The 25,920-nt window shown below is 58.6% G+C and overlaps 3 protein-coding genes across 5 annotated transcripts; all 3 read left to right on the top strand.

Moving 5' to 3' along the window:
* Window positions 1-3,123: 3,123 nt before the first annotated feature.
* On the top strand, window positions 3,124-4,227 carry FUT1 (fucosyltransferase 1 (H blood group); the record flags this gene model as incomplete). The annotated part of the gene is made up of 1 exon (XM_081108299.1): window positions 3,124-4,227. One exon carries the CDS (start codon window positions 3,124-3,126, stop codon window positions 4,225-4,227), a length of 1,104 nt encoding a protein of 367 aa, XP_080964425.1.
* A 2,502-nt stretch (window positions 4,228-6,729) lies between these two features.
* On the top strand, window positions 6,730-11,202 carry IZUMO1 (izumo sperm-oocyte fusion 1; the record flags this gene model as incomplete). 3 transcript variants are annotated; one of them, XM_081108247.1, is made up of 9 exons in its annotated part: window positions 6,730-7,080; window positions 7,420-7,494; window positions 8,075-8,161; window positions 8,407-8,427; window positions 8,723-8,803; window positions 8,977-9,077; window positions 9,322-9,475; window positions 9,807-10,065; window positions 10,285-10,439. In XM_081108247.1, 8 exons carry the CDS (start codon window positions 6,843-6,845, stop codon window positions 10,046-10,048), a joined length of 999 nt encoding a protein of 332 aa, XP_080964373.1. In that variant the 3' UTR covers window positions 10,049-10,065; window positions 10,285-10,439. The 3 variants fall into 3 exon arrangements, 2 of the variants coding, with proteins under 2 accessions (XP_080964373.1, XP_080964372.1); XR_013996914.1 differs by having other exon boundaries at window positions 6,843-7,080; window positions 9,807-10,104; window positions 10,285-10,415; XM_081108246.1 differs by having other exon boundaries at window positions 6,843-7,080; window positions 9,807-10,044; window positions 10,285-11,202.
* On the top strand, window positions 10,415-25,369 carry RASIP1 (Ras interacting protein 1). The gene is made up of 11 exons (XM_081108245.1): window positions 10,415-11,208; window positions 11,737-12,407; window positions 14,448-14,800; window positions 18,727-19,380; window positions 20,024-20,061; window positions 20,295-20,446; window positions 20,565-20,668; window positions 21,847-22,090; window positions 22,290-22,462; window positions 23,932-24,079; window positions 24,935-25,369. The coding sequence occupies exons 1-11, from the start codon at window positions 11,072-11,074 to the stop codon at window positions 25,132-25,134; spliced, it is 2,874 nt and encodes a 957-aa protein (XP_080964371.1). The 5' UTR covers window positions 10,415-11,071; the 3' UTR covers window positions 25,135-25,369.
* The last annotated feature ends 551 nt before the right edge of the window (window positions 25,370-25,920 follow it).

Genomic DNA, 25,920 nt, shown 5'->3' with positions numbered 1-25,920 from the left:
GAGGAGGGGGCTGGGGGCCTGGGCTCCTGGGTCTGAGGGAGGAGGGACTGGGGGCCTGGACTCCTGGGTCTGAGGGAGGAGGGGCTGGGGGCCTGGACCCCTGGGTCTGAGGGAGGAGGGGGCTGGGGGCCTGGGCTCCTGGGTCTGAGGGAGGAGGGACTGGGGGCCTGGACTCCTGGGTCTGAGGGAGGAGGGGCTGGGGGCCTGGACCCCTGGGTCTGAGGGAGGAGGAGCTGGGGGCCTGGACCCCTGGGTCTGAGGGAGGAGGGACTGGGGGCCTGGACTCCTGGGTCTGAGGGAGGAGGGGCTGGGGGCCTGGACCCCTGGGTCTGAGGGAGGAGGGGGCTGGGGGCCTGGACTCCTGGGTCTGAGGGAGGAGGGGCTGGGGGCCTGGACCCCTGGGTCTGAGGGAGGAGGGGGCTGGGGGCCTGGGCTCCTGGGTCTGAGGGAGGAGGGACTGGGGGCCTGGACTCCTGGGTCTGAGGGAGGAGGGGCTGGGGGCCTGGACCCCTGGGTCTGAGGGAGGAGGAGCTGGGGGCCTGGGCTCCTGGGTCTGAGGGGGGAGGGGCTGGGGGCCTGGACCCCTAGGTCTGAGGGAGGAGGGGCTGGGGGCCTGGACCCCTGGGTCTGAGGGAGGAGGGGCTGGGGGCCTGGACTCCTGGGTCTGAGGGAGGAGGGGCTGGGGGCCTGGACTCCTGGGTCTGAGGGAGGAGGGGCTGGGGGCCTGGACCCCTGGGTCTGAGGGAGGAGGGGCTGGGAGCCTGGACCCCTGGGTCTGAGGGAGGAGGGCTGGGGGTCTGGACCCCTGGGTCTGAGGGAGGAGGGCTGGGGGCCTGGACTCCTGGGTCTGAGGGAGGAGGGCTGGGGGTCTGGACCCCTGGGTCTGAGGGAGGAGGGCTGGGGGCCTGGACCCCTGGGTCTGAGGGAGGAGGCTGGGGGCCTGTAAGCTGCCTGCCTCCGCAGTCACTGCTGCAGCTTGTGTCTGGTTCCCCCCGAACATCTAGGCTTTGGCGTCAGACACTGAGGTCCCTGATGCGTCAGGAAACGACCAAGCACCAGGTGCCCACCGTGTCCTCCCGGAGACACAGCTGTCCAGGGCCAGAAGCCTCTCCCCTGCCCTGCCCAGCAGCTGGCACCCCGAACACCCGGCCTCCTCCTCTGGCCTCAGTCCAGACCAGGTGCCCCCAGCACAGCCTGGGCGGAGGGCGGGCAGGTGAGCCAAGAGCCCAAGAGGAATGAGAGACGGGCAGCTTCTTGGAAGCGAAGGGTGAAGAGCGTGGACCCCCGTTCTGCAGGAGGAAGGCGCTGGCCGCCTGGATTTCCTCAGCCTGACGCTCAGCCGGCCCTGGCCTGGGGGGTGATGGTCAACTGTCTACTCCAGAGTCCCTGGTTCGGATGCCGCGGCCCTGGGTGAGGTGAGCAGGCCCCTCAGCCATGGCAACTCCCTTCCTGCGCGGGAGAGCCCGGCCTCTGCTCCCGCGCTGGGCTCTGGGCTCTGGGGGCTGGGCTCTGGGTGCTGGGTGCTGGGTGCTGGGCCCTGGGCTCTGGGTGCTGGGCTCTGGGCTCTGGGTGCTGGGCTCTGGGTGTTGGGCGCTGGGCACTGGGCTCTGGGTCCTGGGATCTGGGTGCTGGGCTCTGGGTGCTGGGTGCTGGGCTCTGGGCTCTGGGTGCTGGGATCTGGGCTCTGGGATCTGGGCTCTGGGTGCTGGGCTCTGGGTGCTGGGCTCTGGGCTCTGGGCGCTGGGCGCTGGGCTCTGGGCTCTGGGCTCTGGGCTCTGGGTGCTGGGCTCTGGGTGCTGGGCTCTGGGTGCTGGGCTCTGTGACAGGCATGAAAGAGGCGCTCTCCCACTCTGGCATTTCCGGTTCCCGTGCTTGGGAGGGGCGCCCCCAGGAGGTGCCTGCCTAGAGAGCGGCAGTTCAGCACCAGACCCAGAATCTCCCCAAAGGAGAGGCTGAGGGTGTGACTGTGGAATGTGGGGGGGGGGGGGTGCGGCGGCCCCTGGTGGGGCGGGGACACCCCCAGGCCCGACCCTGCGAGCTGGAGGCGGCTTCCACCTGGCAAACAGGTTCTCCATCCCTCGGGACGACGCGGGCTGCCAGGACTGCCCTCCCCGCCCGCTCTGAGTCAGGGCCCCATCCCAAGCGGCTGGGGCGAGGCCGGCTGGGCGCATCCAGACAGTGGGGAGCCCAGGACCCGAGGGGAAGACGAAGAGGTTGACGGACCGGATCGCCCAGGTCCAGCATGGCACCTGCCAGTCCTGCGAGGATGGGGCTCCTGGGTGGCCGGGTGGGTAGGCCGGCCGCCCGCCCAGGACCAAGCCCTCCTCCAGGCCAAAGCCCAGGAGGGGCTGGAGGGTTGGGATGGGGGGTGCCCAGAGGGCAGGGCGGGAGGACTACCAGCCTGGCTGGGGGTGTGGGGAAGGGGTGGGGCTCCGCCTGGCAGCTCCGGGCAGGGCTGGGAGAGGTAGAGGCCGGCGGACCGCGCCCACTCTCCTTGCTGCGGCCAGGGAGGGGAGGAGGCTGGAGGGCAGGGCTGCGGGTCCCGGGAACCTGGAGTCTGCGGTTTGGGGCGGCCGGATGTTGATTGCTTTTAGGAACAGCGCTCGGCCCAGGCCAAGCCAGCAGCGGATCAGCCACCTGCCAGGAGCTCAGGTGAGTGGAGGTGCAATCTCAGCCTCTAACCCCCATGACCCGAGGAGCCCCCTGCACCCACAAGCCCAGTTCCTGCTCCTGGGGGTGAGGGGAGGTGGGGGGTGGTGGCCAAGATCCCTTATCAGTCCTGGGCCTCCAGCCTTCAGTCTCTTCCTGTCGCCTCCGAGCACACACACAGGTTCACCTGGGAGAGGAGTTGCAACACAGCCCCACCGTGGAATTTACATGTGGGCCTGACAGGCGGAGGCAGCGAGGCTGCAGGATGTGGGGACCAGGTGCTGGGCCCTGGACGATTGCTCTCTTTGGAAATCACCCCCCCTCCCACCCCCAAATCCCAAACCTCCAGCTTCTCCGCCCTCAGGCCCCCCAGTGAGACAAAGCCTCAGGCCCCTGATTCCTTTGGGCTGAGTCTCCCTGAGGCTCCCGGGCTCTGAGCTCCTGCTCACTCACTCACCTCTTCTCCCTGCAGCCATGTGGACCCTGGGCCGCCGGCACCTGTGTCTGACTTTCCTGCTGGTTTGTGTGCTGGCGGGACTCTCCTTCCTCCACCTCTACCAGGGCCTCCTCCCGGGCGGCCTGGACCTGCCTTTCCTGTGTGCAGACCGACACCTGGTGGCGGCCCCCGTTGCCATCTTCTGCCCACCGGGCGCTCGCATGGCCCTCAACACCTCCCCTTCCTGCGCCCAGCTCCCCGCGCCCCCCTCGGGAGCCTGGACCATCTCCCCGGACGGCCGGCTTGGTAACCAGATGGGGCAGTACGCCACGCTCCTGGCCCTGGCCCGGCTCAACGGCCGCCAGGCCTTCATCCTGCCCGCCATGCACGCGGCCCTGGCCCCCGTGTTCCGCATCACCCTGCCCGTGCTGGCGCCCGAGGTGGACAGCCGCACGCCCTGGCAGAGCCTGGAGCTGCACGACTGGATGTCGGAGGAGTACGCCCGCCTGCCGCAGCCTTTGCTGAAGCTGTCGGGCTTCCCCTGCTCCTGGACGTTCTTCCACCACCTCCGGGAGCAGATCCGCCGGGAGTTCACCCTGCACGACCACCTCCGGGAAGGCGCCCAGGGTTTCCTGGCACAGCTCCGCCTGCCGGGCACCGGCGGCCGCCCGCGCACCTTCGTGGGCGTCCACGTGCGCCGGGGGGACTACCTGGAGATCATGCCCCAGCGCTGGAAGGGGGTGGTGGGCGACCGCGCCTACCTGCGGGAGGCCATGGACTGGTTCCGGGCCCGGCACGAAGCCCCCATCTTCGTGGTCGCCAGCAACGGCATGGCCTGGTGCCGGGAGAACGTGGACGCGTCCCGGGGGGACGTGGTCTTTGCCGGCGACGGACAGGAGGACTCGCCGGGGACGGACTTCGCGCTGCTCGCGCAGTGCAACCACACCATCATGACCATCGGCACCTTCGGCTTCTGGGCCGCCTACCTGGCGGGCGGAGACACCGTCTACCTGGCCAACTTCACGCTGCCCGACTCCGGCTTCCTGGAGATCTTCAAGCCCGAGGCCGCCTTCCTGCCCGAGTGGGTGGGCATTAATGCAGACCTGTCTCCGCTCCAGAAATCTACGTCTCCGGGGGCCTAGCAGCTTCTGGAGGAGCTTGTGGCGGTCCTGCAGCAGGCGGGCACCGTTTCGAGAGTGATTCTATCTAGTTGGCTAGACCTTCAGAGAAAGAGAGGCTTCCAGCAACTGCTGGACATTCCAGAACCAGCAGGAAATATTGTCCTGACCTGCGAGGGCTGGGCTGCCTGTGGTGCCCAGCCCTTAGCCACAATGTGGATGGCTGTCCCCCAGGAGCCGGGAACTACCCTGTGCTAACTACTCAGGTCTTTTCTAGAAGAGATGTTTTTCTTCTCCTGGGCCCTCAGGACGGAAGGAACTCGTGGGTGTTCCAGAGCAAGCGCTGGCCAACGCCCCCTGTGTTTCTGGAGTGGTTCTAGACGGGTCATTTGCTCTAGAGGGGGGCACGCTCTAATACCCGTGAAGAACCCTGCAGAGGGATCGGGGGGTGGGGGGGGGGAGCGTCCTGGAATTCTGGATCACTTTGGTGAAGAGTTGAATAAAGGTACAATCAGAAGCTCAGCACCGCACCACTGCCCAGAAGATTGATGGGAGACAGATTACGTGCAGCTGGGGCAGTTTGTGCGACGAGTGAAACTCTAGTCCACTCTCAGCCCCTGGGGAAAACCACTCCCCGTCCCCCCAGCAGATAGGCTAAAAGGTGGGAGGTGGAGGAAGGGGGTGGCTGCTGAAATGCTGGAACTTCCAGAACTGTAATGAGACTTTTTTTTTTTAAGCTCAGAAACTGACATGTTGCCCCCCAGTATGGGATGCCTCTCTCAGTTAAGGGTGGTCTTTCCTCTGCAGCTGGGCGGCTGGGGGAAATGGGATGGATTTGGAGTCAACTGGAATATATGTGCCCTCTGGGCTGGCAGAAAGCCGCTGGTATTGTCTCCCTTGCCAACCACTGTCTGTCTGCCCCTAAATTCACTGACTCTGGCCTTGGGCACGTGAGGGGTGGAAAGATCCGAGGGTATGCAGACCCTGCACTAGTCTCATACCCAAGCAGGAGTGCGCTTGGCTAGGATCTAGCCAAGGAGGACCGGATTCTTGACTCAGATTTCAGGAGCCCCTTAGTGTTTTTTTTGTTTTTTGTTTTTTTAAATATATCTTTATTGATTTCAGAGAGGAAAGGAGAGGGAGAGAGAGAAAAACATCAGTGATGAGAATCATTGATTGGCTGCCTCCTGCATGTCCCCTGCTGGGTGGGGATCAAGCCCGCAACCTGGGCATGTGCCCTTGACCAGAATCGAACCTGAGACCCTTCAGTCTGCAGGTTGACTCTCTAACCACTGAGCAAAACCAGCTGGGGCCCCTTGATGCTTTTTGAAGGGGATGAAGGTAGATACTTTTATTACAGACTTGTTTTAGTCTTCTCATGGTGGTTTTTGGTGGGAGAGGGTAGAGGGGGGCTATTTCCTACTCAGCTGCCATGGGTGGGAGAGGGAGGTATGAATTAAAAGTTCACATCAGCAAACTCTGTCTCTGTAATTTTGTTGGAGTCGTGTGTGTGTGTGTGTGTGTGTGTGTGTGTGTGTGTGTTAGGAGGAAAAGTGCTGAACTTCCAGGGACTCTCATGGCTCATGTCTTAGGGTATTCTCCCTGCTCAGATCTGGCAGCCTCTTGTTGTCAGACGTGTGGTCTCTGAGCCCCACTTCCATTCTCACCTCTCAATACTGGCCCCCAGACCTCACTTTCCTCCGGGACCTTGGCATTCAGCCCCAGAGGCTGGGAGAGAAGGTGGCGGAGGAAGTGAGCACAGAGTCTAGGAGGTCTTGAACTACATTTCCCATAATGCCACGGGGTTGGCTGCGGCGCCCTGGAGAGAGACCAGGGGGCCTTCTGGGAGTTCTATTCCTAGGGCTGGAAAGGGCCGCTTCTCGCGTCCTCCTATGTCGACGACGCCGGGGTCTTGGGCATCTAGTGGGGAGCATGGGTCCTGGGGCCCGGGATGGGGAGGAAGCTGAGGCCGGAACCCGTTCCTCGTGCCTGGCCAGCCGGAGCAGAAGGGGCACTCCTTCGGTAAATGCTGGGAAAGTTCCGGTCTAAAAGGCGGCCGCCTCTGTGACGTCACAGCGCGATGGGCGGGGACTCCCTTTGTTGCGGTCCAATCAGGCTCGGAGTGCAGCTTCTGGGCGGGGCCAAGGAAGCCCCCAGGGAGTATCCCTTGGGAATTCGGGCTCCAACTAGGAAGTTGGAAGTCGGAGGCTGTGGGAGTACCTCGTGGCGTGGGGCGAGCCGTGCTTCTGACCCCAGTCCAATGCTCTCGATACCACGCAACCAACCTCACCCTCGCCCCTAACCAAAACCCCTCATTTTAGTAGTGGGAAAATAGTAGGGTGGAGGGACGTGGCCGGGTCCTCCTCTCGCAAAGCCCTCAGAGCCTGGACCCCCGGCTCTTCCGCGAACCCTAGTGTTTGCGGGCACCAGGCTCTGGAGTCCCGATCGGGCAGTGGCTGATGTGGGTGCATCGGGACTCCTCGTGTTCCTAACGAGAAGTGTGCGCCCTGCACACTGGGGGGAGGTGGGGGGGGGGGTCCGTTCATCTCGGGGAAGGGCATCTCTTCGTTTAGCGCTCACGGCCTCCGGGAGAAAGGACCTTTCCCGGAGGTCGGCGTGGATTGAACGCCCTGGCCTCAATGGGGCCGCGGTTTCCTCTCCTGGTGGCCGCGCTGGGCAGCTGCCTGCTTCCTGCCCTGGGTTGTCTCTGGTGTGATCAAAGGGTCGTGGAGGCTCTAAAATCCTTGGAGACGGATTACTTGCCCGACCACTTGGGGGCTGAGTATCACAAACACCTGATGGAAAAGTTAGAGAATGCCGTGAAGGATTTCAAGAACCTGGAGCTTGAGGACGACGAATCCTTTCTGGAGGTCGTCGGTGAGAGCCAGGCAGAACCGGGACTCCTGGGTCCTGGGAAAGGAGGGGTCTGGGACTAGGGTTGCTGGGTGCAGGGATGAGAGGGCTGGAGGCAGAGTCTTCCGGGTTTGGGTACAGATTTAGGGGGTTTCCCCAGGGCTAGCAAATACTGTGTTCCCCTACCCCTTATCCTGCAAGTTTATGCAACAAAACTACGATTCCCAGAAAGCAACAGGCGGATAGTCCCTTCACCAGGCCTATCCTTGCCCAGTGGCCCCATGGGTATTGTAGTTTCTAAGGCTAGGTGAGCCCTCCGTACAGTTAACACTGGAATCTGAGGTTCTGTCTACCCCGCCACAGATGATGCCACACTGGAAAAGGGAACCTGGAGTTTTCTGAAGGAACTGAAACGCATCACGGACAGTGACGTAAAAGGTAAATGCATGGCCCTAACCGGTTTGGCTCAGTGGATAGAGCATTGGCCTGCGGACTGAAGGGCCCCAGGTTCGATTCCGGTCAAGGGCATGTACCTTGGTTGGTGGCACATCCCCAGTAGGGGGTGTGCAGGAGGCAGCTAGCTGATCGATGTTTCTCTCTCATTGATGATATTGATGTTTCTAACTCTATCCCTCTTCCTTCCTCTGTGTAAAAAAAATCAATAAAATATATATTTTTAAAGCTAGGTAAATGCATGGAGGGGACAGGGGAGGGGTTCCAGAATCTCTCCGGGAAGTGATCGATGGTGACACCTGGTCAGGTACTGGGCTCTGGAACCAGACTGCCTCGGTTCGATTCCTGGCTCTGCCACTTGCTAGCTGTGTGGCCTTGCAGCTTGTCACCCTACACCGGACACCACAACAGGGCTCTAGTCCCAGCCGTTGCTTAGCCAGTATGTTTAGTGGCCGTTCAGTTTCACTGTTCTGAGAGCCAGGCTCTGCAGAGAGAGACACACTTCCTGTGGCTCACACCTGGAGGCGGGGCGGGGACCACTCTGTTTCATCCTGCTTCTTCCCAGGTGAGCTCCTCGTGAAGGAGCTGTTCTGGATGTTGAAACAGCAAAAGGAGACCTTTGGCAGACACGTTTCTCTGTTCCAAAAAGATGGTGAGGGAAGATGGGAGTTCCGGGCCCCCAGCCTCTCCATCCTCAGTCCGAGAGTCCTTGTCCCCAGCCCCTTGCTTCTCCAAGTCGGGTCCCTCCTCCCTCAGACCCAGGGGTTCAGGCACCCAGGTCCTTCCTCCCGCAAAGCTGGGAGCTCCAGCACCAGCCCTGACCTTTGCCCCCTCTCTCATCCCCTTTAACTTAACAATATGATTGTTTTGTGTTTTGTTTTTTCTCTTCCGAGGCAGCTCTCTGTCCCAACAAATGCGGTGAGTACGGAGTACGGAGTATGGTCCTCTTTCCCTCATCCCTACTGTGAATGCCCAGCCTTTCTCCTCCCCCTGCTGGGTCTCCTGTGTCTTCATTCTCCGCGCCTGCGAGGTTCCGGGTCTCCAGCATTCCTTCTGCACCAAGGCCATCTAGGGGAGCAGGAGCACTCTTTCCGGAGCCTGGTTAGATCCCGGCTTCCTACCAAGCCCTGCCCTGCCCTGCCCCGGGGCCTTGCCCTCTCCTTTTAGCCCCGCCTCTCAGGGGGCGCAGGCAGCCTTGACCCTGCTCCCGCAGGTATGATGTTGCAGACTCTGACCTGGTGCGATTCCTGCGAGAAGAGGCTTCACGCTTGTCGGAAGAACATGGATTGCGGGGGTGAGAGAGCTGGGCCCTAGAGGAGGGGTGGGCGCAAAGGGGGCGTGACTGAGTCTAGAGAAGGCCTAGGCCACCGTCAGCAGAAGAGAAAAGGGGGGCTGACCCAGTGGAGGGGAGTTGGGGGAAGGCCAAGAGCCGTAAAGCGCCGTCCCACGGTGACCCCCTGTCCCCAGAGCGCAGAGTCAATGTCCATGAAATGGAAGACATGATCCTGGACTGTGAGCTCAACTGGCATCCCATCTCTGAAGGCCTGACTGATTACATCTTTTACAGGGTGGGGCCCTCCAACCCCCGTGCCCCTTGAACTCCGAGCCCCCAGGCCCGTGTGCACCGTCTCACATTCCCCAGGACCCATGACCTACTAGGGGTGGCTGCCAATGACCCCTTCCGGACCCTACACCCCGACCAGTACACAGGACTCCTATCTCCCCCATTGAGACCCGCGATCTTCTTACCCCTGTACTTCCCCCAACCCCTGAACTCCCCAGGCCTCTGTGACCCCTTGAGCTTGGGTCTAGGTTTGGAAGAACAAATCTGAGAGCATGGTGTACAAGGGGACAGCGCCCACCCTGACCAAGACCAGGGCGACGCCGTCAGATGCGGGCATCTACCGCTGCCAGCTGAACACCGTGAAAAACAGCCCCGCCACGATCATCCGTTATCATGTCAGAGGTCCGTGCGGGGGGGGGCGGGGGGGGGGCTGAGGGAAGTATGGGATTCAGGGGTCCGAGGCTGGGAGCGGCCTGCTTCAGGGGTGTGTGTGTGCGGGGAGATAACTTCCGGCCACGGCGTGGTTTTAGGCCAGGAGAGTGTCGCTTCCTGCCCCGCGTGTGGCTCTGGCCACGTAGGCAGGGTTTCCTTCGGGGTGGGTTCCGGTGTAAGCCGTCGGAGGCGCGTTAATTATCTCCTGCTGGGGCGGGCCGGGGCCGGGAGGGCTCGCCCTGGCTGTGCTGGGACCTTCTTGGTGCCTTCCCAGGACGATCCCTTTCTCCTCCTCTATCAGTGTTGCCCAAAAGAGTTGTGGAGGAGACGCCGTCCACAAACATCATCCCAAACCCGGAGGATATGACCCTGGATGAGGTGACTTGGACGCCCAACAAGTCGGCCACCACCATCCCGCCTCCTCCGTCGTCGCCGTCTTCCGCGGCGCAGCCCCCGACGGTGGAGAACATGCTGAGAAGCCTCCTGGTCGGGCTGCTGATCTGGGGCTTTGTGGTGCTGATAGCCAGCGTTGTCATCTTGTGAGCAGCCTGCAGAGAAAGGCAGGGCTTGGCGTGAGGGGCGGGACTTCCAGTCCAGAGGTGGGTCTGGGAGCTATGGAGCCCTGAGCCCTGGACTGCCACGGGGGTGGGGTGGGGTGTGGACCACCAGTTGGGGCTTCCCTAGGAGGGCGAAGCTTGGATAATGGCTAGAATAAGATCAGCTATCCTGGGGGCTGGGGGCTGACCCGGTTTGGCTGTGTGCACCCCGCTGTCTCCCAGGATGCTCTGCTATTGGTCCGAGAAGAATCCTGGATACTTCATTGATTCCATAAAGTCCTGGGTCAGCACTGCCAAGGAGGCAGCTCAGAGCCCCAACGTTCCAGAGAAAAAGGACAAAAAATCTAGGAGCCAATAAAGATTTATTTGATTGTTTTAAGTATCTGACTCACTCCTCCATACTGATCTCAACTTGGGGTTCCCCGAAAAGGAGAGGTCTGGGGACAGTCTCCTCTCCGAGGGAGGAGGGGCTGGAGCCAGGCCCCCCCGTGGGTCCTGGCAGGGCCCAGCGGGCTGCAGTGCGATCCAGAATGAAGGAGTGGGGCAGAGCCAGCAGTACCCAGATCTCCTCCTCCAGGCCCGGTCCCCTCACAGGACGCCCCCTCCCCGCTCTTCCTGCCGGGTTTCCTCTGGCCTTTTCCTGTCCCCCACCCAGTGCTGGGAGCTGGGGCAGAGGAAAGGCTGAACGGGAGCAGTGGGGTCGGGAGCAGACCCAGGCCGACGGAGCCAGGGCCCCCCGGGGTACTGCTGGGACCCGAAGCAGGGTAAGAGCCGGGGACCCGGGAGTCCAGATCCCTCCTCCCTCAGATCCAGGACTCAGTCCTCGGTCACTTCCCGTCCCACACCCAGGAGTCCGACTCCCTTCCCTTTCCTCTACCCAGACTCAGGAGCCTGGGCCCCAGTCCCCTCCAGGTTCTGACCCAAGTCCAGGCCCTCCCCTCCCCTCCAGCCCATCCCCACTACTCAAAGCCTCAGGAGTCGGGGCCTTGCCCACCCTCCCCGTAGGGCCATGCTATCTGGTGAACGGAAGGAGGGCGGGAGCCCCCGCTTCGGGAAGCTGCATCTGCCGGTGGGCCTTTGGATCAATTATCCCAGGAAGCAGCTGGCCAAGCTGGGGCGGCGCTGGCCCAGCGCAGCCTCCGTCAAGTGAGTGCCCTCCTCCCCGGAACTCCTGCCCCTGCCCCGTCTGCTCCTGCCTGTCTTTGTCGATGACCCAGACCCTGCCCTAGGCAGTGCCAGGGACCTCTGAATGGGCAAGTGAGCTGGTGGTCGGTCGGTCGGAAGGACACAGTGGGCCACGGCGATCCAGGGCCCGGGTGGGGGAGGTGCTGGGCGTGGACACAGGATGGGGACCCAGAAGGCGATCGATTTGATTCACTTCTTTCCCTGATCACCCTTTGAGGTTCCCTTCTGTGGGACTCGCCTACTTATTTATAATTTCCTCTCTTTCCTTGTCTCCGGCTTCTGCCCACCTCGCATCTCCACACACCCTACGCTCGCTTCCCACCTTTCTGCCCGTCTCTGTCGCGTCTCCATGGGTCCCTGTCACTCTGCCTCGGGGTCTCTGCCCCCCTCCCCCCCAATCTGGGTCTTTGCCCGCCTCCCCCCTTCTCTAACTCCCGCGTCTCTGCGCGTCTCTCTCTCCCGCATCTCCGCTCCACGGCGGGCTCCCAGGTCTTCCTCTTCCGACACGGGGAGCCGCAGCAGCGAGCCGCTGCCCCCGCCGCCGCCGCACGTGGAGCTGCGGCGAGTGGGCGCGGTGAAGGCGGCCGGGGGAGCCTCGGGGAGCCGCGCCAAGCGCATCTCCCAGCTCTTCCGGGGCTCGGGGACCGGGGTCGCGGGAGGTCCCGGGACCCCGGGGAGCGCGCAGCGCTGGGCCAGCGAGAAGAAGCTGCCCGATTTGGCGGCGGGCGTGGCCCCCGAGCCCCCCCTGGCCACTCGCGCCACTGCGCCCCCGGGGGTCCTCAAGATCTTCGGCGCCGGGCTGGCGTCGGGCGCCAACTACAAGAGTGTGCTGGCCACGGCGCGCTCCACGGCCCGCGAGCTGGTGGCCGAGGCGCTGGAGCGCTACGGGCTGGCCGGCAGCCCCGGCGGCGGCCCCGGCGAGAGCAACTGCGTGGACGCCTTCGCGCTGTGCGACGCGCTGGGCCGGCCCGCGGCGGGCGGCCTGGGGAACGGCGAGTGGCGCGCGGAGCACCTGCGTGTGCTGGGCGACGCGGAGCGCCCGCTGCTGGTGCAGGAGCTGTGGCGGGCGCGGCCCGGCTGGGCGCGGCGTTTCGAGCTACGTGGCCGCGAGGAAGCTCGCCGCCTGGAGCAGGAGGCTTATGGCGCTTCCGACGGCGAAGGTGAGGCGGCCCGCGGGGCCTGGAGGCGGGGCCTGGGGCGGGGCCTGGGGGAAGGGGCTGGAGCTGACACAGAGGCGGGGCCAGGCGGAGGGATGGGCTGGGTTTGGGGGCGGGGCCTGCGGGAAGGGGCGGGAGCTGACCTAGGGACAGGGTCAGGCAGAGGGATGGGCTGGGTTTGGGGGCGGGGCCTGCGCAAAGGGGCGGGAGCTGACCCAGGGACGGGGCTGACCCAGGGACGGGGCTAGGCGGAGGGATGGGCTGGGTTTGGGGGCGGGGCCTGCGGAAAGGGGCGGGAGCTGACCCAGGGACAGGGCCAGGCGGAGGGATGGGCTGGGTTTGGGGGCGGGGCCTGCGCAAAGGGGCGGGAGCTGACCCAGGGGCGGGGCTAGGCGGAGGGATGGGTCGGGTTTGGGGGCGGGGCCTGCGCAAAGGGGCTGGAGCTGACCCAGGTGGGTTGGGGTCGCGGCCAGGGCGAGGCAGGCCTGCAGGGCTGGAAGCGAAGCCCCTGGGAAGGGACTTGGGCCGGACCTAGAGCACGGGAGTCAAGTGGAGGAAAGGCTTGGCTCGGCCCCGGGTCAGCCAGATGTGCTAGGCCAGAGCCCTTGGGGTAAGGGCAGCGCCCACGGGCGGGGCCTCTGGTGCTGGGGCGGGGCCTGCAGAATAGAGGAGCCTGGAGCTAGAGGTGTTCCTCTCACGTTGATGTTTTTCTCTATCTTTCTTTTTCCCTTCCAATCTCCCTAAAACTAAATGAAAAAAACATCCTCGGGTGAGGATTTTTTAAAAAAATGTTTTTATTGATTTTTAGAGGGAGAGGGATAGAGAGATAGGAACATGGATGAGAGAGGATCATCATAGCCTACTCCTGCATGCCCCCTCCTATGGCTCGAGCCTGCAACCGGGCATGTGCCCTGGCTGGGAATCGAACCAGTGACTTCTTGGTTCCTGAGTTGATGCTCAACTGCTGAGTCACACCAGCTGGCCATCATTGTCTTTTTTTCTTTTCTTTTCTTTTTTTTAATATATTTTATTGATTTTTTACAGAGAGGAAGGGAGAGAGATAGTTAGAAACATCGATGAGAGAGAAACACCGATCAGCTGCCTCCTGCACAACTCCCACTGGGGATGTGCCCGCAACCCAGGTACATGCCCTTGACCGGAATCGAACCTGGGACCCTTGAGTCCGTAGGCCGACACTCTATCCACTGAGCTAAACCGGTTTCGGCTTCTTATTCTTCAAAAAGCATTCATTGGGTGCCTACTCTGGGCCACACATTACTTTGGACCCTGGGAGAATACAGTGGAGACATTGACAGGTGAAGTTCCCACCCTCCTAGATTTTACAGCCTTGTGAGAAACACACCGGTTCACTGGGTCACCTCATCCACTAGGCGCCGACTGTATGCCAGGGCTGTGCGGGGCCCAGACAGAGCCCCACGCGCCCAGGGGTGCCATTCTCTGCTTCAGCTTGGAATGTCAGGGAAGGGTGTTCTGTTTCCATGGGGTCTTCTCTGTTCACTGCCAAGTCCCTAGTGGCCAGGAGAGAGCCCAGCGCATAATAGATGCTCAAAATAGATTAGTTGAAAGAATGAATGAATTTCTGACGTGAACACTTTACGATGGGGATGGGTAGGAGTCAGGCGGAAAAAATATATATATTCCAGGCGCAGGGGGCAGCATATGCAACCCCTAAACGTGGAGAGCAGCCTCATCTCTCCAGTGCCCACTCTTTCTCTCTCTCTTTTTTTTAAAAAAAGTATATTTTTATTGACTTCAGAGAGGAAGAGAGAGATAGAAACATCAGTGATGAGAAGGAATCATTGCTTGGCTGCCTCCTGCATGTTGGACCGAGCCTGCAACCCAGGCATGTGCCCTTGACCGGAATCAAACCTGGGGCCCTTCGGTCCGCAGGCCGGTGCTCTATCCACTGAGCCAAACCGGCCAGGGCAACTCTTTGTCTCTGGATAACCTCCCGCTTTCTGAGCCTGTCTCTCCCCGTGTCGTTTTCCAGTTTCAGCCTTCTTGCTCTTCCTCTCCCCGCAGGCTCAGGCCCCGCCTTGTGGAGGCCACAGAAGAACCGCTCCCGGGCAGCATCCGGGGGGGCGGCCCTGGCCAGCCCCGGTCCGGGGTCCGGGTCCGGTACCCAGGCTGGGTCGGGCAAGGAGCGCTCGGAAAATCTGTCCCTGCGGCGAAGCGTGTCGGAGCTGAGCCTGCAGGGCCGGCGAAGGCGGCAGCAAGAGCGCAGGCAGCAGGCGCTGAGCATGGCTCCGGGGGCAGCCGACGCCCAAATAGTACCTACCGACCCCAGCGACTTCGACCAGCTGACCCAGTGCCTCATCCAGGCCCCCAGCAACCGGCCCTACTTCCTGCTGCTCCAGGGCTACCAGGATGCCCAGGTGAGCTCAGCCTCTCTCCCCCAGAGAGCCCTGTGCCCCACCCGTAGGTTGAAGGGCGGCAGAACTACAACCCCCAGAATTCCTTGGGCTACCGTGTGCTGGAAGGTGTGGTCCCAGCAAGGTAGGAGATATTTTAAAAAAATATATATTTTACTGATTTTTTACAGAGAGGAAGGGAGAGGGAGAGAGAATTAGGAACATCGATGAGAGAGAAACATCCATCAGCTGCCTCCTGCACACTCCTGTGTCCGCAACCAAGGTACATGCCCTTGACCGGAATGGAACCTGGGACCCTTGAGTCCGCAGGCCCACGCTCTATCCACTGAGCCAAACCGGTTAGGACAGTGGTTCTCAACCTTCCTAATGCCGTGACCCTTTAATACGGTTCCTCATGTTGTGGTGACCCCCAATTTCATTGTGACAAATTGAACATAATTAAAGCATAGTGATTCATCACAAAAACAATATGTAATTATGTATGTATTTTCCGATGGCCTTAGGCGACCCCTGTGAAAGGGTCGTTCGACCCCCAAAGGGGTCGCGATCCACAGGTTGAGAACCGCTGGGTTAGGACAAGGTAGGAGATATTGTCGGAGAGGATAGTAGGAGTGGAGGAGGATAGATGGCTGAGAAAGATTCCGGGACGAGTAGGGAATAGTTCCCTTCATTCAAAGTTGGGGAAGGCACTGTAGTTCCCAAGAGAGAATGGAACAGCCTGTTGTAGAAAGATCTCCGTAAAAGTGCCCTGAGGGGGATAATGGAAGAGTCTGTCTTCTGGGTGAGCCTCTATTTCCAGGAGAGGAGTGGACGAATCCCTTTTTAAAAGGTGGCTTACACCGGAACGATTGGACCATGGTTGATGGGGGCAGGTGGTACTGATCTTTCTATTTTACGTATTTGGGTGGCAATCCACTTGTCGGAGTGATAAGGAGCAGAGAGGGAGAAAGGGCTGGCAGTTGGGAGTCGGTGGGAAGTTATTTCATCCGCAGAACTGTAATGTCTTAGTGGAAATACTCATATTTTTGTGTGATGATTAGGAGAATCATCCTTATCGTGATGTCTGCTTTGGGGCAGCCAAGCTCAGCAGGTACGGTTGGGATCAATGGGAGAGCCATTGTAGGAGGCGGTGAGCTAATGGAACAGTCCTATTTCTACTATCAGAGAAAGATCCAATGGGCTCACAGCTTAGCTTAAGAGAGTTTAAGACTTCAGAAAAGAGTTCGCATAGAACAGAAGTCATTCCTTTGTTGACAAACAGGATGGGGCAAGTTCATGGTAGGAAAGGGGGTTTGCATATATTATAACAGCTCATTCCTCCAGACAAGGTTGGAGAAAAAAGGGTCTATATTGGGAATGTGGTCAAATTGGAAGGATCTATTTGGGGAGCATGGGACAGCCTTCTATGGGAAGAGGGGGAGACATGGAAACATCCATTCTTTTGGGTGAAGTTCATGAGAAATTCCTTTGTGAGAAAGAGACTTGATTAGAAGTGTCCATTCCTTGGGAAAAGGAGTAAGAGGTGAGTCTACTATAGAAAGGAATCTATTTGCACGCCTCTATTCATGGGTGGCCATAATCTGAGAGTTCATTGTGTCTGCTATGCAAGCATCCCTTCTTGGTTTAAGAAACAGGAGAGCCCATTTTAGAAAGGGGGTTCATATATATATATATATATATATATATATTAATATATTTTATATATATATATATATATTAATATATTTTTATTTCAGAGAAGGAGATAGAAACCTCAATGATGAGAGAGGATCATTGATTGGCTGCCTCCTGCATGCCCCCTACTGGGGATTGAGCCTGCAAGCCAGGCATGTGCCCTTGACTGGAATCGAACCTGGGACCCTTCACCAGGGCCATATATTTTGGGTCATTCCGTTCCTTTGACAGGGATGGAAAATGGGAGCGTCTACCTTCAGAAAGAAGTCAGACTGAAAAGGTCCGTTTTTCCAGAGGCAGATGAGCAAATCCATTGTAGGAAGGGGTCTCTTTGGAAAAGTCCACCCGTTGGGTAAGGGTAATGGGAGAGCTCAGTGTAGGAAGAGGATGTATGAATAAAAGAATGACAATTCTCTCAGACATGCATGGAGAACAGAAGGGTGTAATGTAAGAAGCGGATCGGACGGAGCACTTCCGTTTTCCTGGGATGGAGATGGGAGAGTCATTTTTAGGAAGGGGCCTTCTGCAAGGCCCCTCTTCCTTTGGTGGGTGCAATGGGGCCCTCCATTATAAGGAGGTCCTTGAAAACATCTATTAATAAGGTGGGGTGCCCTAACCGGTTTGGCTCAGTGGATAGAGTGTCGGCCTGCGGACTCAAGGGTCCCAGGTTCGATTCTGGTCAAGGGCATGTGCCTTGGTTGCGGGCACATCCCCAGTAGGGAGTGTGCAGGAGGCAGCTGATGGATGTTTCTCTCTCATTGATGTTTCTAACTCTCTATCCCTCTCCCTTCCTCTCTGTAAAAAATCAATAAAATATATATTTTTTTAAAAAATAGTTTTTAAAAAAATTCTTAAATTCTCTAAAAAAAATAAATAAATAATAAGGTGGGGTTACTAGAAGTGCCACTATACGGAGATGTCCTTTTTGGGGGATGGGAATATTGAGAGCGCCCATTGATGGGAGAGCATCTTTGGGAACACCCATCATGAGAGAGGGGGTACCAATAATAGGTGAGTTCATTGTAGGATTATGTCTCCTCGGAAGCGAGTCCATCATAGGGTGGGGAAAAATGAGAGTCCATTGTAGAAAGGGGGTCTCCTTGGAAGTGTACATTCATGGGGTGGAGATAATGGAAGAAATCTTTGCTCAAAGGGGGAGTCTCTTTAAAGGTATCCACTCCTTGCTTTGGGAATATTGAAAGAAACTGTATTTAGAAGGGGAAATGTCTTAGGAAGCCTCCATCATGGGGGTGGAATGATGGGTAAGTGGGGCAAGGGGCAGGGAAATGGGAATGTTCCTCGGAGAAAGAAGGTTACCTTGGAAAGGTCCATTCTTTGGGGGCGGGGGTAATGGAATAGTCCATTGTAGCAATGGGAGCACACTGTCCTTGGAAGTACCCCTTCTTTGGGCGGGATATTATGGGAGAGTCCACTGCAGGGATTGCTTTGAAAGAGTCCATTCAGGGGAGGTGAGAGGATGGGAGAATCTACTGGAGAAAGATCTGGGAATCATCCACTTTTTTTTGAGGGAGGGGAATGGTAGAGCCCATGTCAAGAAGGGGGTTCCTGGCCCGACTGTGTGGCTCAGTGGTTGAGTGTCAACGTATGAACTGGAAGGTCACGGTTAGATTCCCGGTCAGGGCACATGTCCCGGTTTTTGTGCTCCATCCCCAGTGTGGGGTGTGCAGGAGGCAGCCAGTTAATGATTCTCTCTCATCATTGATGTTTCTCTCTCTCTCTCTCCCTCTCCCTTCCTCTCTGAAATCAATTAAAAAAAAAAAAAAGACTTGGAAGAATCAGGTGTTCAGGCTGGATGTCAGGGGACAGCCCAGCACTCCTGGGGTGGGGGTGATTGGTGAGTCCTTTGGGATCCGGGGAGACCTCCTTGGAAGTGTTCATGTGAGGGGGGAGTTGATGGGAGAGTCGACTGTCATTGTCGTAAAGAGGTCTCTTTATTTATTTTATTTTTTAAAAATATTTTTTTTTTATTGATTTCAGAGAGGAAGGGAAGAGAGAGTGAGAGATAGAAACATCAATGATGAGAGAGAATCATTGATCGGCTGCCTCCTGCAACGCCCCCTACTGGGGATCAAGCCCAAAACCTGGGTGTGTGACCGGAATCGAACCAGTGACCTCCTAGTTCACAGGCCAACGCGCAACCGCTGAGCCACGCAGGCCGGCCGGGCCAGAGGTCTCTTTGGAAGCATCCATCCCCCGGGGACCGCTCCCTGAGCGCATCTCCACTTTCCCTGCAGGACTTCGTGGTCTATGTGATGACGCGGGTGCAGCACGTGTTCGGCCGCGGCGGGAACTCCTCCGCCCGCGGTGGGTCCCCGGCCCCGTACGTGGACACCTTCCTCAACGCCCCCGACATCCTGCCGCGCCACTGCACGGTGCGCGCAGACCCCGAGTGCCCGGCCACGGTGCGCCCGTCCCGGGGGGCCCCGGTCACGCACAACGGGTGCCTCCTGCTGCGGGAGGCCGAGCTGCACCCCGGCGACCTGCTGGGGCTGGGCGAGCACTTCCTCTTCATGTACAAGGACCCCCGCGTCGGGGGCTCGGGGCCCGCGCGGCCGCCCTGGCTGCCCGCGCGCCCCGGGGTGACGCCGCCGGGGCCCGGCTGGGCCTTCTCCTGCCGCCTGTGCGGCCGCGGGCTGCAGGAGCGCGGCGAGGCGCTGGCCGCCTACCTGGACGGCAGCGAGCCGGTCCTGCGCTTCCGGCCGCGCGAGGAGGAGGCGCTGCTGGGGGAGATCGTGCGCACCGCGGCCGCGGGCGCCGGGGACCTGCCGCCGCTCGGGCCCGCCACGCTGCTGGCGCTGTGCGTGCAGCACTCGGCCCGGGAGCTGGAGCTGGGCCACCTGCCGCGCCTGCTGGGCCGCCTGGCCCGTCTGATCAAGGAGTCTGTCTGGGTGAGCGACCCCCGCCGCCGTCGGGCTCCGCTTCCGCCCCGGGTCCTTTGCGCAGCCTTCCGCGGGCCCCCCTTCGCCCCAGTGTGGTCACCGCGTCTCCCGCGGTGGCTCAGGAGGGGCGCGGGCTACGAAGCCGGGGGTCCGATGGGACGCTGGGAGGTGCGGGTCCGTCCGCTGTGCAGCGTCTGCCTTCGCAGCTGTGGGATCAGTGGGCGAAGCCATTCTGGGAGATGGAGGTGCGGGGAGGGAGGGCGAGAACCCGTGGTAGGAAACAGTCGAAGAGGCCATTGTGGGGAGTGAGGCGGGAAGCTCACTGGGCCAGAAGTGGTGCGGGAGGCCTTGCCTAGAGGTGAGGGAGAAGCAGGGAAGGGGGTGCACTCCAAAGAGCTTGGGCCTCTTAGATTTAGGAAGCTTCTGGGGGGTAAGAAGGAACTCTGAGAAGTGGACCTGGGGGAGCTGGACCGCTCCTAATCATAGAGGCGTGTGTTTTAAAAGGTGAGGCGAGGCCACTCTGAAGCTTGAGTCCATCTGAAAAGCAAGGAGAGTCTCTGTCTAAAAGGTGCTTCTAGAAAAACCCGGGTATTAACCCGGGGCCTGTCTCCCTGATCCCCCTCCCTTTGACTCTAACCTTGCTGTTCCACAGGAAAAGATTAAGGAAATTGGAGACCGTCAGCCAGAGAAGTAAGAGAAATTCTGGGAGAAGCAAACGAGGGGGGTGTGGGGGTTGGGATGGGAGTCGGTTCTGTCCACCCCCTGCCTATCCTCCCGCAAGTTTCTGCTCTTCCTGCTTCTACTCAGCTATTCCAGCTGTGGAACTCGGGTTAGATTCGACCCGCAATTAGACGCAGATCTCGGGGCTTGGACACTGCGGTGGGGTTTGGGCCAGGATCACAGGTCCCGCCCTCCTTCCCCAGCCACCCTGAGGGGGTCCCTGAGGAGCCGCTGACCCCCGAGGCCGTGTCCGTGGAGCTGCGGCCACTCATGCTGTGGATGGCCAACACCACGGAACTGCTGAGCTTTGTGCAGGAGAAGGTGCTGGAGATGGAGAAGGAGGCTGACCAGGAGGGTGAGCCCGGACCCAGACCCCAGCCCTTCCAAGCCCACTGCCATTCCCTGGCCCCGGGGGCCTGGGCTCCTCTCCGGCAGCCTCTGGTTCTCCCGCTCACCCCCACGCCTATCCCCAGACCCACAGCTCTGCAATGACTTGGAATTATGTGACGAGGCCATGGCCCTCCTGGATGAAGTCATCATGTGCACCTTCCAGCAGTCTGTCTACTACCTCACCAAGGTGGGCCTTGACCTTTGCTTCCTGTTGGCATCACGTAACCTCCCGCTGACTGCATCCCATCGCTCTGATGTCACTTCCGATTGGCCCTCACAAGATTTCCTGCTTCTCTGACATCACCTCCCGTTTCGTTATTCTGACATCACTGCTCGTGCCTGCATCACTTCCTGCCTTCTGGCTTCTCTTCCTGTCTCTGCAGCCATCCCCTCGCGACAGTCTAGTCTCCCTACCTGGTTATATCACTTTCTCAAGCTCCCTCCCTTTTCCCGAGTCAATTCGTCAGTCACTGATAAGTCGGTAGATGGATATATAGGTCTCTAGATATGGATCGATTATATAGTGGTAGCTACGGTCATTTAAACGAAAGGTCCTCTTTAACCAGCCCTCACTTCCTGTGTTTGCTGAACTCACTTTCTGAAACTGAATTCACTGCCTTTTCTGAGTCACAGACCTTTTTCTCCCCGGAGTGCCCATCCTACAGGACCTGTTTGCTGCCCAGTTCCTCACCGCCACCCTTGACCTTCACATTGCTTCCTGGAACTCTCAGGGTTTCTGGGCGTATGGCGGGCTTGCCTCCCCATCTATGAAACGAAAGGGGATCTTTGGGGCAGATAGTCCATGTTCCTTGAGGAGCCTTGATTGGTGAACCCCTCTCCTGAAGGCGTCGCTTCCTGTACATCCCTGCCAAGTGTGGTTTGACTTTTTTTCTGGCTCTGACTTTATTTCCTGTCCTTGGCCTGATCTCACTTTTCACTGGCTGACGGCCACCCCACTCCCACTTCCTGGCTCTCCATTCTTTTTCTTTCCTTCAGGAATTCTGGATAAAAAATACTTCTTTGACTAAAGGGGGCCTCTTTGCTCAGTTTCCTTTGTCCTCCTTGAGTTGTCTCTGTTGAGGAACTGTAAGTCCCGTAAGGCACCCGGGGTGGTCTTAAAATGCCCAAGAAACTTCTGCAAAGCCTTCCTTAAGACCTGAGGTGCCCCAGGCCTGATGCCTGCTAGAAACCCAACTGGAAAGTAGGAATTGACTCGTGGAGATCTTTAGGGTGTTGAAGGCAAAGTGGACTACAATTCCCAGAAACCTCTGGCGGAGCTCCCCAGTACCTTCCTATGCGGCTACCCTGACTGACACTTCTAGGGAGTTGTAGTCTGATCTTGTTGGCATCTCTCTATCTCCTCAGACTCTGTACTCAACGCTGCCAGCTCTCCTGGACAGTAACCCCTTCACAGGTGGGGCAGAGCTTCCGGGACCTGGCGCAGAGCTGGAGGCCATGCCTCCGGGTTTGAGACCGACCCTGGGCGTGTTCCAGGCAGCTCTGGAACTGACCAGCCAGTGCGAGCTGCACCCGGACCTTGTGTCTCAGACTTTCGGCTACTTGTTCTTCTTCTCCAACGCATCCCTTCTCAACTCACTGATGGAACGAGGTGAGCGTCAGGCTGGGACGGGCAAGGAGGCAGAGACAGGAGGCCCTGAGACCCAGGTCAAGTCAGACCTATCACGGGCTGAGGCCTCACTCTTAGGCACTCCGGAAAGCAAGCTCCAGGTCCTCAGCCGACAGGAAGGGCCCGGGAGCAGAAGGGCAGGGCCCATGTACCCACTGCTGCTCCCACCCTTCCCCCACAGGCCAAGGCCGACCTTTCTATCAGTGGTCTCGAGCTGTCCAAATCCGGACCAACCTGGACCTTGTCTTGGACTGGCTGCAGGGGGCTGGCCTGGGAGACATTGCCATGGAGTTCTTCCGGAAGCTCTCCATGGCTGTCAACTTGCTCTGTGTGCCTCGCACCTCCCTGCTCAAGGTGATTCCTGACCCCGGGCCCCTGACGCGTCGGCCTTGCTCTGTATTCAGGTTACCCTTGGGTCTTCCCGTGGTCTCCATGCTACCCTCAGTCCCAGCTCAGACGCCATGGGGGATGCACTGGCAGCTCGAAGGAAGTGGCCAACAGGTGTCCAAACTGGGCTGCCTCTGAATCTCAGTGGGACTGATTCACAGTTTCCGGGACCCGCACCCTCAGACATACTGACTCAGGAAGTCGGGTACGAGACCAAGGAATGGGGTAGTTAAAACACGCATTGGCCCTGACCGGTTTGGCTCAGTGGATAGAGCATCGGCCCGAGGACTGAGGGGTCCCAGGTTCGATTCCAGTCAAGGGCATGTACCTTGGTTGTGGGCTCGATCCCCAGTAGGGGTTGTGCAGGAGGCAGCTGATCGATGTTTCTAACTCTCTATCTCTTCCTTCCTCTCTGTAAAAATTATATGTATATATATATATATATATATATATATATATATATATATTTATTTATAAAAATATCACACTCATTGAACATAAAACTACATGCCACTGTCTAGCACTTCTGGTTGGATGTGAAGCCCCAAGAAGCAGGTTACTAATTGACAATTTTTTCTCCAAGAAGGAAACTGAGAATTAGGTAGGCTAGGTGACTTGACTTCATTTATTTATTTTTATTTGTACAGAGCATTTAATGAGCACCAGGCCGTGTTCTAAGTACTTTAGAATCTGCCATATTCAATCATTATAACAACCCTAGCAGTAGTTCCTAATCTCCCCCAATTTACAGATGAGGAGAGCGAGGCACAGTGACTTGCCAGAAGGTATTAATTCACCAAACTGGGTTTTCTGAACCCAGGCAATCCGGGTCCAGTCTCTGGTTTTGACCACACTGATGATTCCGATGCCAGCTAGCTTAGGTGTCAGAATTTTCAGACAGACTCAAAAAGTAGCCGCCGTGGAATAATGAATCCCCAGGTACAATCACCAGCTTCAACACTATGAAGGGATAGCTAAGTTAGTTTCTTCTCCGTCCCCTGCCTACTCCTATCTTCATTTATTCTGCAGCAAATCACTTAAAAAAATGTTTTAATATTTAGAGAGGAAGAGAGAGAAACATCAATGTGAGAGAGAAGCATTAATAGGTTGCCTTCTGTACACATCCTGACTGGGGGACTGAACCTGGAACCTGGGCTTATGCCCTGACCATGACCTCCTGGTTCATGGGTCGATGCTCAACTACTGAGCAACACCAGCTGAGCAGCAAATCCCTTAAAAAAAAAAAAAAAAAAAAGCTGAGAGCACACCCTTCCCTACCATCACTTCAGTGACATCAGGCTTCACAGTGCCCTCGAGACATTGCACAGACACCCGTACATCCCACTACATCCAACCCCTCTATGGAGGGCTTTCTATTCAGGATTTCTCAGCTGCTCCATAATGACCACAGACTTCTCACCTCATCTTCCCGCCAGGCTTCATGGAACAGTCTACGAACTGACCACCCCACGCTGACCCCTGCTCAGCTCCACCATCTGCTCAGCCACTACCAGCTGGGCCCTGGCCGCGGGCCCCCACCTGCTTGGGAGCCTCTCCCTGCAGACCGGGATGCTGTGGACACAGGCGAGGAGAAATGGGGACAGGCATCGGGGCGATCAGCTTACTTCTGTCCTTGGGACCTCGGAATCCATAGCCCCAGCCCCTTCCTCCTCCTTACTCAGGATTTGGACCCCCAGCCCTCTCCTCCCCCAGCATCTAAGTTCTGGACCTCAACCCCCTTCTCCCCAGGATACGGGACTTCAAGCCCCCAGCTCCCTCTTTTTTTCCTAGGGGTTCAGACCCCCAGCTTCTTTCCGTTACAACGGTGGTTCTCCACCTTCCTAATGCCGCGACCCTTTAATACAGTTCCTCATGTTGTGGTGACCCCCAACCATAAAATTATTTCCGTTGCTACTTCATAACTGTAATTTTGCTCCTGTTATGAATCTGATATGCAGGATGTATTTTCATTGTTACAAATTGAACATAATTAAAGCATAGTGATTAATCACAAAAACATTTTCCGATGGTCTTAGGCGACCCCTGTGAAAGGGTCGTTCGACCTCCAAAGGGGTCGCGACCCACAGGTTGAGAACCGCTGCCTTACAAACTACCCTCCCCGTCACCCAGGAGTCCCGGCTCCAGGCCCTCCACTCGAAGGAACACGTAAAACTAAGTTCCAGCCCTTCCTTCCTCGTGGACCCAAGAACCCAACTACATCGCCCGTTTCCCAGGCAACGGTGGCCTTTTGTAGTGTGAACTACAACTCCCATGATGCTTGGGACCTCCAGGAGTCGCGCTGGAGTGAACCCCGCTCTAGGAGTTGCTGGGGGGTTTTAAGTTTTTCCTTCCTTCGGACGTGACGCAGCCTAGTCTCTCTCTGACACTGCTGCCTACCGTCCATTTTCAGAACTTAACTCTGCGTTTTCGGTCTCATAGGGGACATCTTCGAAAGCTTCTCCTCCCATCCGCCCCTCATCCTGCCCTTGGGCAGCTCGCGCCTGCGCCTCACCGGGCCGGTGACGGACGACGCCTTGCACCGTGAACTGCGCAGACTCCGCCGCCTCCTCTGGGACCTGGAGCAGCAGGAACTGCCGGCCAATCACCGCCACGGACCTCCTGTGGCCACGCCCCCTTGAAAACCAATAGCAAACGAGCGCGCGAGCCTTGAAAATTCTTGGGCTGCGACTCACTGGAGCCCTCCTGAGCGCAGAACTTCCTGGGAGTTGTAGTTCCTTTCCCGCTTGGAATGCTGGGAGTTTGAGTGTTTGGGTCGTAGAGGCTGGGACGGTGGGTAGATGGGTGTGGGATTGGAGTGCCAGGAGCAATAAAGGCATCTGTGGTATTGACAACGTCTCACTGGTTAAGACCCCGAAAACGTTAGTGATGATTTTCTGCGGAATATGGCACCAGGGCCCTTGCCTGGGCGCTGGGCCCCTGCCGACTCCGAGGAGGTATTTATAACCACGGCCTCGGCTTGCCCTCTTGCACGTAATCCAACCCGGGAGCACGGGGGCCTCCCACCAATCTCGGGGCAGAGCTCGGAAGCGTGCTCTGCCAAATATCAGCGGGAACCAGCCCTGCTCCAGGGTTTTTTTGTTTGTTTTGTTTTGCTTTTTTCATGCTCTCGCTTTGATCCCCAAAGTCCGTACTCGAGCGCCCTCCTCCCTCAGACCCCGGAGTCGGTCCCCAGCCCATTCTGGACCCGCGGAGCCCCAACACCTCTAGTCCCCATCCATCCCCAGCACCCGCAAGCCTGGGCTCCCTGCCCACGCCCCTCCCCCGGGAGCCCCGGCCCCGCCCACTTTCCTGCCAACCCAGGAACGCGGGTCCCTTTTCCCCTCCTTCGGGCCCGGAGTCCGGGAGTCCAGTTGCACTTTTCACCCCCCTGAACCCGACCCCTGCTGCTGCGTCAGGGAAACGCT

The sequence above is a fragment of the Myotis nattereri genome (assembly GCF_964212035.1).
Source record: "Myotis nattereri genome assembly, chromosome: 15".
Classification (NCBI taxonomy): Eukaryota; Metazoa; Chordata; class Mammalia; order Chiroptera; family Vespertilionidae; genus Myotis; species Myotis nattereri.
Note: the sequence above shows the minus strand (reverse complement) of the source record. Positions and strands in the feature narration are given on the sequence as shown.